This window comes from Aristolochia californica, unplaced genomic scaffold (genome assembly GCF_029961685.1).
Source record: "Aristolochia californica isolate CCGP_79_NKW_82.1479 unplaced genomic scaffold, dmAriCali1.0.hap1 SCAF_16, whole genome shotgun sequence".
NCBI classification, from domain to species: Eukaryota; Viridiplantae; Streptophyta; class Magnoliopsida; order Piperales; family Aristolochiaceae; genus Aristolochia; species Aristolochia californica.
Genome location: NW_027181837.1, coordinates 13,171,788 through 13,191,949, shown reverse-complemented (window position 1 = coordinate 13,191,949; position 20,162 = coordinate 13,171,788). Strand labels below are relative to the sequence as shown.

At 38.5% G+C, this 20,162-nt stretch overlaps 2 protein-coding genes across 2 annotated transcripts; both read right to left on the bottom strand.

Moving 5' to 3' along the window:
• Nucleotides 1-199: 199 nt before the first annotated feature.
• On the bottom strand, nt 200-1,634 carry LOC137953825 (homeobox-leucine zipper protein ATHB-40-like). Its single transcript, XM_068801338.1, has 3 exons — nt 1,436-1,634; nt 986-1,290; nt 200-553 (listed from the first exon to the last, which is right to left on the bottom strand). The coding sequence occupies exons 1-3, from the start codon at nt 1,527-1,529 to the stop codon at nt 302-304; spliced, it is 651 nt and encodes a 216-aa protein (XP_068657439.1). The 5' UTR covers nt 1,530-1,634; the 3' UTR covers nt 200-301.
• A 2,146-nt stretch (nt 1,635-3,780) lies between these two features.
• On the bottom strand, nt 3,781-5,026 carry LOC137952616 (secreted RxLR effector protein 161-like). The gene is made up of 2 exons (XM_068799688.1): nt 4,578-5,026; nt 3,781-3,931 (listed from the first exon to the last, which is right to left on the bottom strand). The coding sequence occupies exons 1-2, from the start codon at nt 5,024-5,026 to the stop codon at nt 3,781-3,783; spliced, it is 600 nt and encodes a 199-aa protein (XP_068655789.1).
• Between the last annotated feature and the right edge of the window lie 15,136 nt (nt 5,027-20,162).

Below are 20,162 nucleotides of genomic sequence, written 5' to 3'. Positions count from 1 at the left end.
TGTTTCTCATTTTCCCGGAGCATCCAAAGAAAAAAAAATTCTTTTCTGTTCACTTTTTATGTTTCGAACACACCCTTAAACATTAATGCCCTTTTGTTTTTTTACCTTATTTATCGTTTTCTCTTTTTCTTTTGGTTTATGGGGTCCCAAAAAATTTACATTTACGCCAGGGAAAACAAACTTAGAGAACCCAAGAATATTAAGTAGATTAATGAGACGGGGGAGGAAGAAAAGAAAATTTACACTGTTTACCATCAAAACTACAGAAAATTAGCTTCCACGGTACCACAATATAATCAAATCACAGTCCGTACCAATTGAGCCACTCCATATTATTAATATAACTGTAATTATAACTGCTGTCAGCCCCGAGTAAGAAACTGTCCTCTCCTGCTGTAAAATCATCAAGAGGAAGACGGTGGCGGTGAGCTTCTGTCGAGAAGGAAGTGCTCGGGCTGCTGCTCCTCTCCCCCTCTGAGCCACTGTCGACTCGCTCTGAGAGTTTCCAGATCTCCTTCTTCGCTTGTGAGAGCTGTTCCTTCAGCTTGTACACCTGCAAGCCGATGAGTATTTGCCGTGAATTTTACTGGTTTTTAATGTTGTAGAACTCTTGGATCAACTGAAGAAAGAACTGGGTTAACTCAGTTTTTTTTTTCTGGTTACTGGAGAGAAGACTGGTTTCTACCACTCTCAGTTGAAGAGAAGCAGTGTCGTGAGAGCCTTGGAACGACTGAAGAAGGTACTAGGTTAACTCAGTTTTTACTGGTTTCTGGAGAGAAGACTGGTTTTACCGATCTGATCAGTTGCATCCAAGCTTGACGTCAAAACCACGTAGAAATGGGAATGCACGTAGACATGGATAAAAAAAAATGAAGAATGAAAGAGACAAACGAAGAAGGAAAGAGACCCATTTCTGAGAGGTTCCCGGAATTGAAATCGGAGTAAAAAAATTGCAGCTTAGAAGGAGCGGAGACCCTCCTCTTACCTCTGCTTCAAGGCGGCATTTCTCGAGCAAAACGCTGTCATGAGTGATCTTCAACCTCGAGTACTGCTCATCCAGCTGCCTGTTCTTCCACCTCGCCCTCCTGTTCTGAAACCAAACTGCGACCTGTCTCGGGTCCAACCCCAACTCGGCCGCCAAACGCACCTTTCTCGCGGATTCCAACTTATGCTCGCTCCCGAAATTATCCTCCAAAAATTTCACCTGCTCTGCACTCAGCTTCCTCTTCTTCGTCGTCCCCGCAGCTCCGTCTCCTTTCCCTTTCTTCTTTCTCCTCGTCGGCTTCGTTCCTTTACAGAGAAATGAAAAAGAAGGTTAGATACACTGAACACCAAACTTTATCTGGGGAAGTACGCCGATCACCTCACTGATCCTTTATTTTGTTTCCCGTACGAGAACTTGGAGGAAAAAAGAGTACCCAAATCAATCACTAACCTTGTGGCATTTCTGTGTACATGCCAGAACAATAGTGGGAGAAAAGAAGCATCTGCTGTTCATCAACCCCTTGGTTGGAACTCTTCATTGTCATGTCTTGCTTCTTCTGAGTTTCCTTACACACAAAGCTCTCCCCTATGACAAACTTTTATCTTCTCCACAGATATAACAGTGCTGTCCTTAATCTTTATTTATATCCATCCCAATCCACACTTACCCTCTCTTCACGGCTAAATTTCAGCAGGTAGCCGCGACCCTCCTCGTTCTGTAGCGTCCCAGGTGTGAAAAGAGGCAAGCCCGCCATGTTGTAGGCAATTCAGACATTTCCATTCAATGCCGATACTTTCCCCAAAAGGCCAAGAGATTTTCTCGAATGACTTGAATTGTTGGATTGGACGACTGGTTGCCTGAAAATGAGTCCACATTCAGTGCCTGAACCCCATCTCACTCTGATGCGGCAGCCTGGGTTTTATCAAAGGTCCCTATCGTTAGCCTTTTTTTTTTTTTTTTTTCACTTAGGCATTTCATCGAACACCTGTAAGGTTGATTCCGGAAAAGCAAAAACCGGAGACGATCCACGTGAGGCGATGTCTTCCTCGAAGATTTTGACAAGGAAACAACAAAAAGGAAGACCACTAGCTGTGAGGGTATTTTTCCTTTTTCTCTCTCCTCCAAGAACCTCGTCTCCGGACCCCCCCTCCCCCCGCTACAAGAACGCCGCTGGCCGTACGGACCAACGGAAGTGCCACAAGGTTCGCGGAGCCAGTTACGTGAAGTGAAGTTGCCGCACGTGGTTGGTGGGACCCGGAGTCGTTTTCTTACTTTCAGCAGCGAGAGTAGTGGTTAGAAAGAGGCGTGAGAGAAGCCAATTAGGGTTAGTTTGTAATTGTATGGGGCGAGTGGAAGATTAGTGATTTAACCTTAAAAGATAGATACAGAGAGAATTAATCCACTAATTGACAATTCTTATCCCCATCTCACAGTACCCCCAGAAAAATATGCAGCAGTCCAGCAAGCCCGAGAAACCACAGCATTCCACGACACGGCGTCGAGAGTCACATGGCCTGTCCACCAAACCCCATCACACGCGTCGTCTGCGGAAGCCCCACGGCATGGACCATTCTCCCTGCTCTGCCAACGTGTCCTCTTCCGAGCGCCCACCAATACGAGGAGTGATGACCAGTCAGATTCTCACACCTCAGCAGCTCAGTTTTGCCTAAACTCACAAAAATCGTGTGGCAATTAAACTGTAGGCGCCAGTTTTTTGTCGCCGAGCTGTACGGCAAAAGGGAAAAAACGCCGGGAAGGGGTACGTTGCTTATCCCCACTTTTATTGGTCTAATGCTTATCCCCTATTCCCATTTCCCACTTTTCTTGGTCTAATGCTTATCCCCTCTTGCCATTTTTGACATCCCTTCCAACCATCTCATCCCAAACCCTAATTTGGCATCAAATCTTCACGTGAAATTTTGGATTTTATCACATCACTTATTGCTAAAAAAAGGATAATTTTTTTTATTCTGTATTATAAAAAAAATATATGCCAAATGTCACTTATTGCTAAAAAAAATTATGTAATAAAATAAAATTATGAACATATATTGAATTCCGAATGTTGACAATGCTAAAATTGGTAGTTTTATATTTAATAGAGTATGGGGTTTTAGGACAATTCTACGATTGTTAGGGTATTTTTGTGAATACGAGGAAGATGAGGGGGTGTGTGGAAAGCCTCGTAGAAGGTGCGTTGAATGGGAGGGGATTCGCTCAAAATGGTAATAAAGTTGGGAGACAGATAGTCTCTTCCCTTGTTACCATTCAATGGATTGATCACGTCACACAAGTCTCACCCCATTTCCACTTCACCAAAATGGGCACCCAAATTTTGTCTTCTAAATTATCCCATTCAAGTTGAAGAATTGTTTGGTAGTTAAGAAGAAATTAGATGTTGTGATGTCCAATGAGAGAGAGAGAGAGAGAGAGAGAGAGAGAGAGAGAGAGAGAGAGATATGTTGATAATCTCCTTGGCCTTTTTCTATGACCTCAATAAGCCATATTGTTTAAGAACATATTAGGCATGTTGTCTTTATCCCAACACACCCTCCCCTTCAATCCTAACTAACACTTGCTATAACTGTTAGACTATCATGAATTTCTAAATAATAATATAAAAATCATTGAATAAGAATTAAACAGAAGTCCAAAAATCTTACTTCTATCCATTCGATCAAATTCCGTAAACTTCACCGGAGTTATCTACGTCTGGCTCTTCCGCTCTTTGATTACTCTATGTGATGGTGTAAATTGAAAGTTTGTACAAGTGAACAAGATTGGGGACCAAACCTCTATTTATAAGTCAAACTCCCATCAAGCTTATCGGCTTCTGTAACTGCCGATGGGAGGACATTGGTCTTAAACCTCCATGGATGTGGGAACGTGGTCTTCCGAAACAGCACCACGTTCTCCATGAAAAACGTTGGCCCATTACTTTCAAAACTGAAAGGAAGTTGGACCAACCTCTATAGTTAACATTCCCCCACTTGGTCCATACTTCTAGTGTAATCTGAATCCCATCGGTAATCTGAATTTTAAGTCATAAATACATGAATCATTGTGATAGGTCCTCTAATAACGAGTATTACCTTCCATGTATTACTATGTATTTATTTCTTATACTTTATGAATAAACCCTATGTTCATTATTGGTCCAACATAGATGATTTTCTCAAAATCAAAGTGCACATAAATATGAGAAAAATATCACAATAATTAAGAATTTCACTAAAATAACATTGTTCATACAATGAAAAATTACATAATGGAACCAAGTCCCATATTCATAACATGATCCTTGAATTTAAATGGTGGCATGCCCTTAGTCGAATGATCAACTATCATTAATTCAGTGCTTATGTGCTCAATGATCACTTTCTTTTCTTGAATACGTTCTCTTATGGCCAAATATTTTATGTCGATGTGTTTACTTCGAATTCCTCTATTGTTGTTCTTGGCCATAAAAACAGCAGCTGAATTGTCACAATACATTCTCAATGACTTAGAGATAGAATCCATAATTCTAAGCCCATAAATGAAACTCTTAAGCCATACATCATGTGAAGTAGCCTCAAAACAGGAAACTAACTTGGCTTCCATAGTCGACGTGGCAGTCAAAGTCTGTTTGACATTCCTCCATGATATTGCTCCACTGGCCATTAAGAAAATGTATCCTAATGTTGATTTGCGGGAATCAATACAACCAACAAAGTCAGAATCTGAGTAACCAATGACTTCTAGAGTGTCTGCCCGTCTGTACATCAGCATGTAGTCTTTGGTTCCTTGAAGGTACCTCATTACTTTCTTTTCAGCTCTCCAGTGGTCTAACCCGGGATTACTCTGATATCGCCCCAACATTCCAACAACAAATGCAATATCAGGTCTTGTGCAGACTTGAACATACATCAGACTTCCAACAGCAGAAGCATATGGAATATCTTTCATTTGTTCCCTTTCAAAGTCGTTATTCGGGCATTGGTTCAAATTGAACATATCACCCTTCACAATGGGAGCTACACTTGGTGAACAATCCTTCATCCGAAATCTCTCTAACATTTTATTAATACAGGTTTTCTGAGACAGACCTAAGATACCTCAAAATTTGTTTCTATGAATCTTAATGCCAATGACATAAGATGTCTCACCCATATCCTTCATATCGAAATTGTTAGAGAGAATTTGTTCTACCTCATGTAGAAAACCTTTATCATTGATTGCTAGCAAAAATGTCATCCACATATAAAACAAGAAAATAGATTTTACTCCCACCGACCTTCTGGTATATACATTGATCCATAATGTTTTCTACAAAATCGAATGAAGAAATTACATTATGGAATTTCAAATACCATTGGCGGGATGCTTGTTTTAATCCATATATTGACTTTTTTAGCTTGCAAACCAATTGTTCACCATCACTAGAGGGAAATCCTTCAGGCTGTTTCATGTAAACTTCCTCCTCTAGATCTCCATTGAGAAATAACGTTTTCACATCCATTTGTTACAACTCTAAGTCAAAATGGGATACTAATGCCAAAATAATGCGCAAGGAATCTTTCTTAGATATAGGAGAAAAAGTTTCCTTGTAATCGATTCATTCCTTCTGAGTGAATCCCTTAGCAATGAGTTTTGCCTAGTATCGCTCAATGTTGCCTAATGAGTCTTTCTTTTTTTTAAAGACCCATTTACATCCAATGGCTTTAAATCCACTAGGCAACTCAACAAGATCCCATACTCCGTCACTCTTCATATAATTCATCTCTTCCTTCATGACATTGTACCATAACTCTGATTCTTGGCAACTCATGGCTTCTGAAAAGTACTTGGGATTATTTGCAGCTCCAATGTCAGATTCTTGCAGATACACAATATAATCATCTGGAATTGCTGATATCTTGAGTCTAGTAGATCTTCTTAATGTTGAACCATCATTTTCCTGAGAAGTATGTAGTTCAACTAGTTGTTCAAAAGTGTTTGGCAACTCTAGAACTACCTCATCCACTGGAATGACGTCAGCATTTTGTGGAACTTCAATGAGTGGTTGTTCAACACCAGTTTGTACTGGAGGGGTATTGTGAACTATAACCAATCTTTCACTTGAGGTAGAAGGCTGAAAGTCTGAAAGATCCTTCTCAAAAACTATGTTCTGAGTTGGATTGCTTCCACTAATCAAGTCATTTTCAAGAAACTTTGTATTTATTGATTCCACAATCCTAGTGCTGTGAAATGGACAATAAAATTTGTAACCTTTGGACCTTTCAGCATATCCAATAAAATACCCACTAATGGTCCTTGGGTCCAACTTCTTCTCTTGTGGATTATAAATTCTCACTTCAGACGGGCATCCCCAAACGCGCATATGTCGCATACTCGTTTCCAACCTTTTCATAATTCAAATAGCAGATTCAATTATTCTTTATGAGTAAACTTTATGATAAAACTATCAAATTATTTATGAAGTCATAATTCCTATGGGTAAATTATGAATAATTTGATATTTTATCCTAAGTAATAAATTCAAATATAATAAACATTCAAGTGGGATAAAATTTATTATATCAAGTAAAATTAGTTACAAGTAAGATCTACTTTTTCGTCATGATTAAATTTTATGATAAAACTATCAAATTATTTATGAAGTCATAATTCCTGTCGGTAAATTATGAATAATTTGATATTTTATCCTAACTAATAAACTCAAATATAATAAAAATTCCTATGAGATAAAATTTATTATATTAAGTCAAATTAGTTACAATTAATGTCTTAGATACTTTATGTGATCCTAATCATAATATATAATTTTTTATGCAATTAAAGATGTTGTGGTTACTCTCTAATTAATAAAAAATTATATGGATCACTAGACATTAAATCGAAATTTAACCAACACTAACAAGTGAGCATGATGCACAAATATTCTCATAATATATGCATAATTTAAAACTATAATATTATGCATAACTTTAATTTCATACATTTAACTATATATAAAAAATGCATAGAAAAACATTACTGAAAATACATATTTATATGTCAGCAAATAAAACACACGGCGGCCAGTGGCCGAACGGTCACTGGCACGGGATTCATTGTCAGAGCACGGGTTCGAATCCCGTTGGCACAAAAAATGTAGTTTTGAGAATCGAGTCGACTTGGTCCTCTTCGGGCGACTCTCCACAGCGATTTGGAACGGTTAGCCAACTCAATCCGACCGAGTCATCTCGAACCTTTTTTTTTTAATTTTTTTTATTTACACCGAGTCGCCTTGGTTGGCGACTCGGATGCCTAGTTGGAACGGCGAGTGGACGCAACACTTATTTACAAATAAACCTTATAACTTTAATTTTATGTTTTCTACGCGGGAGGTCGTCTTCAACCTCCAGTCGTGCGCAGAAAAAATAACCTCCTACATTCTGTCGTCGACACCGGCAAACCTGTCAGAAAGTTCGTGATCATCGGCTTAGACGTGTTACGGCGATGCTAGGGAGCCACGAACTGTCGCCGCGGTGAGCTCACAGAGAGCTTACAGCGACAGTCTCTGTCGACGTTCTATATGTTGTCGACGTCGACAAACCGTGCGGATTGGTCACCGGTGCCAACTGCAAGCTCCGACGCTGGTCGTCACCGATGCGAGAGCCCACTCTCCCTCATGCAGAGAGCACATAATTTATTTTAAAAAATAGAGACCGATAACAGAGCTTTTAAACTTAAGCTCAAATGGAACCGATACGAAGGATCAGAGGTCTACTCTGATACCAACTATTAGACTATCATGAATTTCTAAATAACAATATGAAATTCATTGAATAAGAATTAAACGGAAGTCCAAAAATTTTACCTCTATCCATTCGATCAAATTCTGTAAACTTCACCGAAGTTCTCTGCATCTGGCTCTTCCGCTCTCTGATCACTCTCTGTGATGGTGTAAACTGAAGGTTTGTATGAGTGAACGAGATTGGGGACCAAACCTCTATTTATAAGCCAAACTCCCATCAAGCTTATTGGCTGGCCAATGGGAGGACGTGGGTCTTAAACCTCCATGGACATGGGAACGTGGTCTTCCGAAACGGCACCACGTTCCCCATGAAAGATGTTGGCCCATTGCTTCCGAAACTGAAAGGAAGTTGGACCAACCTCTGTAGTTAACAATAACATCATTGGACCATCGCCTTTTTACTTCTAATTAATTCTCCCCATTACCCTAATTGAATAGGCGGAAGAGACTTTTTTACACTTTAAACTGCAGAAATTGTTTAGGCTTCAAGCATCTAGACTTCAAGTCATCATCTTAATTCTGTATTGAAGTGTTCAAACTCCTATGTATAAAGCCATCTCCTTTTGCCCAGATTTATATAGAGTTGTACGAGCATGTAGTATATGTATTACATATTTTATTGATATTTTTTGAAACTATAAATTTATTTTAATTTTTTCAAATGTTCTTGTTGTTCTCTCATGGTTGCTTATATTTGAAAATATTTTAACTACATCTTATAATAGCCAATTCGATGATTTTGATGCAATTAATGAAATTTACTTGGACCTAATAAAATATTTGAAGAGATTATATTTGCTCTTCTATATAAGATTTTGTATATCTTTATATCATATTCATTGTTCTTCACTCTCCCTCATTTTTTAAATGCACATTATGAACACATATTTTAGGTTAAAAGTTTAAGTATGTTTGTTATTAAACTTTAAGTTGAAAAAGTAATGTACACAAAATCATTTTGATCTATAAAATGATCCGATTTGATCTACACCCTACCCGATATGCAAAATCCATGGGTGAATAAAAATTGTTAATTAACCCAATCCGATCTAATCCTTTGTGGGTCAAAATTTTAAAACCTAACCCGCATTGGGTCGCATGCGGATCTTACAGTTCCCTGACCTGATCCAACCTATTTGCAATCCTATTGACAAATGATGTGTTTGATTGGGTTAAAAAGCATAAGGATCATGTTAGTTTTTGTCTTTTTTCTTTTTTAAAGAATTCTTCACTCTTGTTGAACAGTAGGTACGAATGAATATTACATGATTCTCACAACAAGAAATCCCATAGAGTTAGAATAAATATCCACTTTGGGTTGAGTACTTTAAATGATATTTATCTACCTAGTACAAAATAAGACATCCTATTAATCAAGACACACACTCTGAGAATTGCACTGCCCCAATAATTTTTATGGACCTTTATTTGGATCATCATAGTGCGTGCAACCTCAAGTGGTGATTCTTTCTTTCAGCAACTCTATTTTGTTGAGGTGTATATACACATGAGGATTGGTGATAAATACAAGAGCATAAAAAAAAACTTATTGTTCATCAACTCAAATCCATTATCAGGATAAATTGAAGTACCAAATTGATTCTTTATTTTATTATAAAAATTAAAGAATATACCAAAAACTTCAAACCACGTAGACTTACTTTAATCATCAATAAAGGACACAAAATACTAATAACAAAAAAAAAACTAGGAACCTAATGTGGACCCCATACATCTAATAAACTAACTCAAATAAACTGTTGCCTACTGTTGGAAGATAGGGCCCAAGCCCACACGACCAAGGAAGGCCCACATATCCAAGTTTATTAGAAGATGAGCCCAAGCCCATAAAACCAAGGAAGACCCATGTATCCAAGAGATATAGAAGACGTACTCAAGGCCCATAGATCAAAGAGAAGGCCCATGGGCCCACATACAATGATGGTAGAAGGGTAAATAAAGAGTCATCTCATAAAGATGGCATTGATGTAATTAAGTTAAAGTTCCAAGGTTAAAACCCTAAACTCTAAACCCTAAGTTCAGGGGTATTATTATAATAAAGTATTTTCATAAATCTATAAATAGAGCTTCAGGGGGTTAAGAATCAAGTCCATTACCCTTCTTCCTCTAGTTTTCTCCCAATGGGTTTCTCTTCCTTTTTCTCCATGAGCTAAATCCATAGAGTCCTCAAAATCAACACCTACATTGTGAACGAGAAGTAAAACTAGCACTATGGTGTTTCCCTAGTTGACATGAATCACATTCAAAAACCAAGGTGGAAGATAACACTTGAAACCACTATCTGAGCTACTTTGGAGATGGATGTCCTCGCCTCAGGCGCCACTGGAAGGAGTCAATTGTTTGAAGTGCTAAAGGTGATGAATTTTTGGAGCTTCCAAGTAGTAGAGGTCTCCACTTTCACGCTATGAACCAATCGTCTTCATTGTCTAATGTCACGAAGGACACCATAAGTAGAAAAGGAAGTTATGACACACTGTAAAGACTTTGTAAGTTGACTCACAAATAATAAATTAACTAGGAATTTAGGAAACATATTCTAGGGATAAGGAGGTAGGCTAACTATCCCAACACCATCAATAGAGGAAAGAAAATCATATGCCAATGTTACATTTTTAAATTGTTAGAACTGATTAATGAAGTAAAACACAGAAGATATACCTGACATGTGCATAGATAGATGCATTGAAATGAAAGACCCAAGGAGAAACTAGACCCATGTGGAATGCAGTAGGAACATTCTAGCTCACAAATGATGAGCTAGTTGTTAACCCGACCATGAACTGAGCTAATTGCTTAAGCTCATCAAGTGCACTTGGAAGAATGCAAAAATACTAGTAGTCGAGGTTTTCCCATATTCTATAACACTTGAATTAACCTAAGCAGGTTTACCATACGTATTCCAAAATTTGTCTGAATAGTGACTGGTACACCCATAATGAGCATACTTTCTCTCACTACTGCCTTCACCATGACCTCTAACACGACTAGAGACATCTTTGCCTCGACAACAACCACCTCATCCATGCTTCTTGGTGGATATTGAGTAATATTTTGCTTGTTGATGTAGAAGTTAGGACCCCATAAGAATGCCTCTAGGTTAAGGTGGAAGAAGAAGGAGAGAAGAGGGAGAAGAGGGAGAAAGGAGAAGGACGTTACTGAGGAGAGTTTGGATTAAGGGAAGGAGAGAATGCGTCAAGGGAGAAGAAAGAGTGGGTGAATGTTTTCTCAAAGAGAGGAGAAGGCATGAATGCCTTACCTCTTAGCCAATACTCTTATTTATAGTGTTACAAAGCCCTTAGGGTTACAACTCAATAGATTAAAAGACATACTATGATAATGTATTTACATCTTCATGCCATCGATTTGGAACATAACATAAATAACCACGTTGCCACTCCTTTGACGTGTGGGCTTCTAGCTTTGAACTTGTGGGCTTGAGCCCATCTTCCAACACTCCCCCTCAAGTTGGAGGTAAAAATACATAATAAATACCCAGCTTGCCACCTATAGAAGATAAATTTTTGGATGTAACCGATTGGGTGAGGATATCGGCTAATTTCTCTTGAGATGAAACATACTTAAGAGAAATTATTCTTGCTTGAAAATTTTCCCGTATAAAATGACAATCCACTTCAATATGTTTAGTTCTTACATGGAAGATTGGATTTGATGTAATGTGAATAGCTACTTGATTTATCACAATGTAGGCCCATAAAGCCTCCTTTATAAAATTCCAATTCCGTAAGAAGAGAAGAGTATTTATCCATAAAAGTTCACTTACAGTGTGGGCCATAGCTTAGTATTCTACTTCAACACTAGATCTTGTAACCACATTTTACTTTTCCATGTGACCACGTTCCCCCCAACAAGGATACAATACCCAGACGTAGATTTTCTATCATCGGGTGACCCAACCCAATCTGCATTTGAGAAGCCTTCTATATTGAAGTGACCATGTTGTTTATATACCAATCTTCTTCCTGGAGCATCTTTTAAGTATCGTAGTATTCTCTTCAATACTTTTCAGTGAGTAATTTGTGGTTTGTGCATGAATTGACTTACCACGGTCACAACATATGATATATCTGGCCTGGTTACCATGAGATAGATCAATTTTCCCACAAGCCTTTGATATTTACCAGTGTCAACATCTTCTCGTGTTGTGGCATACAATATTTCATTCGCATCCATAAGTGTATCAACTGATGAAGACTTCATCTTCTTCATCAATCGAAGGAGGGATTTTGATAAAATGACTGAGAAGGTCACGAATAATGAGAACCCTCCGTACCGATTGTGACTAGCTGAGGTAATGGGAAAAACCTCTTAGTGGAATTGTAGTAATTCAAAGTATATCACTCTTATTACTCATATGTCCACTCTCCATGTTGACACAAATCAACTAGTGAGGTCAATTGTCAAAGGGGCTCAAATAACAATTACACAACATAATTTGAAGCACTTGTAACCAAAAATAAATAGAGAATATTTTCATGAGAATAAGCACCAAATCAAGGAAAAATTGGTGCTTTTGTCAAGTGATAACAAGAGCTACCCACTACTCAACTTCTCTTATATTTATAAAAAAAAATAGAGAGAAGATAATAGATGCAACTCTTATCCTTAATCCAAACTCAACCACAAATCCGAGAGCAATTTTAGACAAGGCCTTTCTTGGCAAACCGAGAGCAATTTCTTGGCAAAATAAATTCCAACTCATGGGAATAGTTCAACAAAAAAAAAAGATTCAATTGCTAAAGTTCAAATGCAAAAATAATAGGGATAAGTGAGTGCTGAAATTTTATCAAACATATAACAGTCATCTTACAGCATAACACACTCCCATGAGTAACGTTAGATTATAGAATGGACAACAATATATGGTGGAATCCTATATGAACAATGTCTGACTCCTGTTACATAAAGGTTACTAAATCCAAATAACCAACAGAAAGAAAACAACCTTTGATCAATCATGTAATTTTGCTACAAGATTATCAAGACTACAATATCCTTTTAGTCATACAAGATAGATCCTCACAATGTTTATGAAGATTATCTTGCCTTGACGTGAATCAAGAATTCAAGAAGAGGGAAAAAAATTGAAACCGTAAAGAGAGAATATGAAAAAAAAACAGATTTTACCTCTCTGTCATGGCTGAACTCCTATACACAACTTCTTGAATGGATGACATAACCACTTGAATAGGGATCCTAATGTCCAAGATCTGATACCATGTAGAAGTTAGGACCCCATGAGAATAACTCTAGGTTAACGTGGAAGAAGAAGGAGAGAAGAGAGAGAAGAGGGAGAAAGGATAAGGACATTAGAGGAGAGTTTGGATTAAGAGAAGGAGAGAATGCGTCAAGGGAGAAGAGATGGTGGCTGGACATTTTCTCAAAGAGAGGAGAAGGCTTGAATGCCTTACCTCTTAGCCAATGCTCTCATTTATAGTGTTACAAAGCCCTTAGGGTTACAACTCAGTAGATCAAAATACATACTAAGACAATGTATTTACGTCTTCATGCCATCGTTTTGGAAAATACCATAAATAACCACTTTGCCACTCATTTATCATGTGGGCTTGAGCCCATCTTCCAACAGTTGAAAAGGAATCACAATTGCCTTTGCATATTTTTTAGATGGAGCCACAGCAACTTCGACCCAATTGACTTGATTAAATACCTTGGTGAGAGAAGGCAATGTGATGAAGTAGCTTGTGGTTGTACCTGACATGTGCATAGAGAGAGATCACTAACCAGTTTGACAATGCAATAAAGATGGGACTAGCTGATTAGCAGTGGAAGACAACAAGAGGAAGTAGCTTGTGGCAATAGTGGAGATAGAGGGAGACTCAGAAACATTTTAGAAAACATTTCAGGTAACTGCAATAGTTGCCAAGATGTCCTTTTTTTCCTAACATTTAACCATCTTCAATTTCATTCTCAAGACATTGAACCATGTGACCCTTCTTCATTTCCTCAAAGTGCTTAAACAAAGCATGCAGGAATCCGACTGAATGTCTCTCTCAAACATCTGACTGTACAATCTCAATGCTTCATCCCATCTAACCATTTTGCAGTTCAAGTTTATCAGGAATGCCTAAGTGTACTTGTTAGGCAATAAAGCCTTCATCCATCTCATAAAAGAGATATTAATCTTCTTTTATAAAAAGTTTTTAGCACAAACAATTAATGACTGCATTCTATGTGATTGTATTTGGTAAAATAGCCTGTTCTAACATTTCTGAGAAGAAACTAAATGTGGAATTTACCCTCTTGTTCACTGCATGTGCATGAATCAAAATAGTGTATGTCACAAGAGAAGGCAATACACCTGTAGGTAGCATTTCAAGAAAGACATCCTTGGCTTCTTGGAGATAACACTACTTACAGTATCCATTGATTATGCAAGTGTATTGTTGATTTTTAGGACTCCATGAATTTAGCTCATGGAGAAAAAGAGAGAGGGACTCATTGGAAGAAAATAAGAGAAAGAAAAGAGGTTAAGGACTTGTATCCTAACCCTCCTCCCTGTGGCTCAATTTATAAATGAATACGATTATAATATTACAATAATACCCATGGAACTTAAACTAATTACATCAATGCCATCTTTATGAGTTGATTCTTTATTTACCATAATGGCATCACTTGTGGGCCTTTCTCCTTGGTCCGTGGGCTTTGAGTCTATCTTCCACCTCTCTTGGATATGTGGGTCTTCCTTAGTATGTGGGCTTGAACCCATCTTCCAAGATACTTGGACGTGTGGGCTTGGGCTTATCTTCTAACACTCCCCCTCAAATTTGAGGTGAGAGAACATCATGAACACCCAACTTGCTGCAAATGGTGTATATGATATTCCCATATAAAATGGCAGTCCACCATATCTTTCAACACTCTCCCTCAAGCCGGTGGTCACTTAGAGACCCCAATCAAATGGTCATAGTCAAAAATATTTTTCGCTCAATTTCACAGGAAGAAAAGTAGCCTTACTTTGGGGGCACAAAATCTATCCACTTTCACAGGGTAGCTAAAAAATGCCTCTTGGGTGAATAATAGATTTGACTCAAGTTGGATGTTGGGCACACTCTTATCCTCTGTAGCTAGTGGGTCTATAAGCATTGCTCAGAAGTGTAATAATAAACTCCTCCATCACGGTGTCCTTTCACAGGACACCAACTCCCAAATGATAGGAGTATAAATGCCAAATAAGGGGGTACAAGATAATCATATGATGATAATATTCTAGGGCCACCATGTGCTTCCTACTTCATGAGAATAACAAATACTAATAACAATCAGCAACCAAGAAGTCATTCATCAATAATAATGTCTCAATCAAATAGACACAATAGCAATGACGAAAATGGGTTTGGACCCAAATAACACGTACCAAATAATGAAAATTCTTAAAATGGACCCATAAAATAATCCACAGATAGTCCATCACTAAATAAGGAAGTTGCACAAAATAATATGTTGGAACCAAGTAATAAGCTACCAATACTTCAAAATAATAATCCAACCAGAGGCTAGGACTAAGTCAAGAGTTAGGTATCAGACTAATATAGCCGAGTCATGGAAGAAATAGGTATAGAACTTTGCACCCAGTCCCATATAATAGAAGCAATAAGCAAATGGGCCGAGTCAGATTGACCATACTGAGTTAACCCGGTCTGAGTTGACTCTGTCATGCCGGTGCGGCTTGACAACAGTGAGATGGGTCAGCTTGGTTCACGCGGTTGACTTGACAAGGTCTTGTCCTTGATTAAAACCAAGTTTCCCAACTTGACAAAATTTTAATTTTGGCAAGTTGTCTTCCCCGCTTCCGAACAGAGCGGGACAATAGAAAACCATGGAGAGCGTAAACAGAACCTCAACATAACGGAACATAGGCAGAGATTGCCCAGATAAGACACTGCGTGGTTCCACTTTTGGATCTTGGACTCAATGGAAACACTTGAAATGGGCCAGGCTTGATAATCCGATATGGGAAGGAGAAAATCAGGTTGGAGATCGTGCTTGGGTCTCTTTAACCCAACAATTGTGTAAACTATAAATGGTTTTGAATTCTCAAAATAAGGTAGACCCACTAGAAAAAAAACTATCAAGGTAGAAAGGAAAAAAAATCATGTTGAGAATCTGAAGAAAGAAAATAAATAAGGAGACGACACGAGGCACACACCCAAAATAAAAAAACTACGAATTCTAAAAACCATAGCTACGGATCCTGAAAATCAATGATATGATACTATGTTGATTTTCAGGACTCAGATTTAGCTCATGGAATAAAATAGAGAAGGACTCATTGAGAGAAAATAGGAGGAAAAAAGAGGTTAAAAACTTGTATCCTAACCCTCCTCCTGAGGCTCAATTTATAGATGAATAAAATTATGATATTATAATAATACCCCTAAAACTTCAACTAATTACATCAATATCGTCTTTATGAGATGACTCTTTATCTACCATAAGGCCATCACTTCCCCCTGAGGCTCAATTTATAGATGAATAAAATTATGATATTATAATAATACCCCTAAAACTTCAACTAATTACATCAATATCGTCTTTATGAGATGACTCTTTATCTACCATAAGGCCATCACTTGTGGGCATGTGGGCCTTTGAGCCCATCTTCCACCTCTCTTGGATATGTGGGCCTTCCTTGGGATATAGGTTTGAACATATCTTCTAACACACTTGGACGTGTAGGTTTTCCTTAGTCGAGTGAGTTTGGGCTCATCTGCCAACATGTATGTTACACAATCAGGAGGAAAACCCTCTTGGTCCACTTGGAGAAACAAATGATTAGCCTTAACAAGATCTCCTAACTTGCAATACCCATAAATAAAACAGTATACATAACTAAATTAGGCGAGAACCTTTTTGCAATCATCTCTTCCAACAGTAAAAGGAAGGATTCTGATGTAGTAGGAACCCCCCCCCCCCCCCCCCCCCCCCCCCCGTCTGCATGGCCTATGCAAACAATCTGGTTGCAAGCCTGAGCTCACCATGTCATTAAAACCTGCCTTTGCCATTGCTAAATCACCCCCCCCTGCCTTTGCCATTGCTAAATCACCCCCCCCACCATCTGCATGGCCTATGCAAACAATCTGGTTGCAAGCCTGAGCTCACCATGTCATTAAAACCTGCCTTTGCCATTGCTAAATCACCCGTCTTAATGTACCCATTTACAAGACTAGTATACGTAAACACATCAGGGACCAACCCAACATCCACCATTTCTTATTTAATCTTTTCGGCTTCATCCAAGTCACCCACTCTACCATGACCATGGACAAGTGTATAAGTGACAACTGTGGGACAGACAATTCCTTATTCAACTCATTGAACAAAACAAAATGCCTCCTTCATCTTGCATTTCCACCAATACCCTTAAAAGCAAGGTATTATATGAAAATATATCAGGTACAAGTTTGTTTTTTACCAATTATAAACAACCCATTCTCTAGCTTCAACCATCTTACCCACCTTGGAGAGTCCATTTAGTAAAAGCATTATATGATGAAACTGTTGCCAGTAATTTTGATTCTAACTCATTTAACAACTCCAAAGCTTTATTGATATCGCCTTTCTACAATATCCATCAATCAGTGAATATTATATGTGTATGCTGATTTCAACATCTTCACAATCAACTCCTTGGCTCTACTCAATTCCTATTCTGTGGTAGCCGGCCAATTAACACATTGTATGTAAATTTCTTTCGGCTCATACCCTTTCTCTTGCACTTCCCGAAATATACTTCTGAAAGGATGGCTTTTTTTTTTTTTTTTTTTTGCCCCTGATGGCTATGGCAGCACAGAATGTTTTTTATTTTTTATTTTTTTTATTTTTATTTTTTTGACGAGGACGTCAGAGAAGAAGCTTTTGCCTGGGACACTAGCAAGAGAGTATAATTCAGCAGAGAACGACTGCTGACGGGAATTTTCCTTGAAAAACCAACTCCCAGTGTACGTTGTAGAGAGGAGGCGAGTAGTGCGGCGTGGAGCAACATCAACTTGGTTTTGGAGCAGCAGAACAGACCAGCAACTCAACAGAGTAGAACGTGTCATCCAACCGTCCTTGCCATGAAAAAGCTACAAACTGCATAGTACGATGGCACACACTTCACTCTCGGCTCTCAGTTAAGTGTGCCCACTATTGGGTCCTTTATTTCCGGCAAACATTAACGAGATGTCAATGCACTCACTTGTTAGTGGACGCTGAGGGAAAGTTGGAGCAACTGAAAGTGAATTCAAACATTAACGAGATGTCAATGCACTCACTTGTTAGTGGACGCTGAGGGAAAGTTGGGGCAAGTGAAAGTGAATTCTGAAAGTGAATTGAATTCACTTTCACTTACCCAAAATTGTTCGTGCGCATCCACAAGTGAAAGTGAAAAGCAAATGAACTATGTTTTATTTGCTCTCTCGATGCTCTCTGCATCCCTCTCTTGATGCTATGCTCTTTGCATCCTAACCCTCGTCTCTCTCGATACTCCTCTCACTAACGATTGGTGAGCTTCGAAGCGTTCCTCTTGCCCTCTCATTGTGTTGCTTCCCTTTTGCTAGGCTGTTGCTAATCTAGCGTTGTTGCTCGGCCTCGCCCTCACCTTCGATGCCTTCCTCTCAACCTTAAACCCTCATCCTTCTTCTCCGATCCACTTTGTTCATCGTCCCGTCGCCCACTCTCTCAAAACCGAACCCTATCCTCTCGTAGTCTCTCTTTTCCCCAACCGCTTTCTCTAAGCTCCTTTCTTTCTTCGATTTTCCTCTTTTTCCCCGACTTCTCTATCTGTTTCAACCTCCTCTTTGTCTCTCATCTTTCTTTAATTTAATTATTTTACTTTGTAATTATTTTATTAATTTATACTATACTAAAATTTATCTTATTTTATTAATAAACTAGCATATTTATATATTTATTATATTCATGACTTTTAATACTATATTAAATTACTAATTTAAGAGTGATAATTAAGATATTGTAAAAGTCAGAATTTGATTAAGTATCTAGACAATAAAAGTAACCATGTTGTTATATTTAATTAATTTTTTTTTAATTTTGAAATTATTTAGCTTATTTTGTTAATTAGAAAGTTAAATACAAGTATCTCAAAGTTAAATCTATTATAGCATTTTATAAATAACTTATTTTGTTTCCACTATATTTTCTACTGTGCACACACTAACACAAAAAAATATTTTGCATTGAGCACTTTCTCCCATCCCGTTCCTAAATTAAACTCAATTACTTGTTCCTCCTTAATTTGGTATCAGGGTTGAAAATCCTTTGGTTGCGTCTTCTTCAGCTTGTGGGAGACCAAACCAGACCAAACCATTTCTCAATTAAATCATGTACCAAAGACTCTGTCCGCCGTTCATTCCATTCCCTCTTCAAACTGCTTCTCAAAGCCATCGTTGAACTAGTGCGTTGTCCAGACCTTTGCCGCCGTCGCACATCCATCGCAACGCCATTACCTGCAGTTGTGCCAGCCTTCGTCGCTGTCATCCATCATCGGCCACGCAGCGATGATCGTCCACCGACGTTTCTCGACGGAACAGAACAAACCCTGCCATATCCAAAAAAAATTGTTGCCTAAACTACCTCATCACCGCCGAAATTACCGTCTCAAACGTTGCCGTCGTCCATCGAAATCACCGTCGCTGTCGTTCATACGTCATCGGTCCACCAGTGATGCCGTACACCGAAGCATCTCGCCGATGCCGAACTGTTTCTTCATATTTACTTTGCTTCCTTCCTTCGTTGTCGTCGCCTGCCGTCGCCGCCGTCAGCTCCGTTGACCACCGTGGCGACCGCTCCCATCGGTTCTTGTCGGCACCATGCCAGATTGCCTCCCTGTGTTGTCTCTGCAGAAAATACATCAGGACGACCTTTGTCCTCGTCCCCCCTCCCACCCCCTCCCCCGCGCTCTTTAGCCCGCACGTGTGTCATTCGGTTGTCTCCAACTGGGATAATACCAGGTTACGTCATTCTTTCCATATTTTAGTGTTACACTATTTATCTTAGATTGCGTTTATGGGGGTATAAATCACGAAAGGATTAGGTAATAACTTCAATGATTTTCTTCTAAAGTTCTTTAATAAAATTTTTAAGTAAAAGTTATAAAATTAAATCTATCAAAATATTTTATTAATAAAAATTTTCTCTTTCCATTGTGTACTAAAACAAAAAATTACTTTATTGTGTATAGCATTTGGGTTTGAATTGCTAGAATTCAATGTAAATGTACATGCATTTGCATAGTGGTCGCATAATGTTTAGTATTGCATCATCTTTCTTTGTCAACAACAAAAAACGATACCCTCAAACAAATCCTGGAATAACTAGGTCTTGTACGAGTTA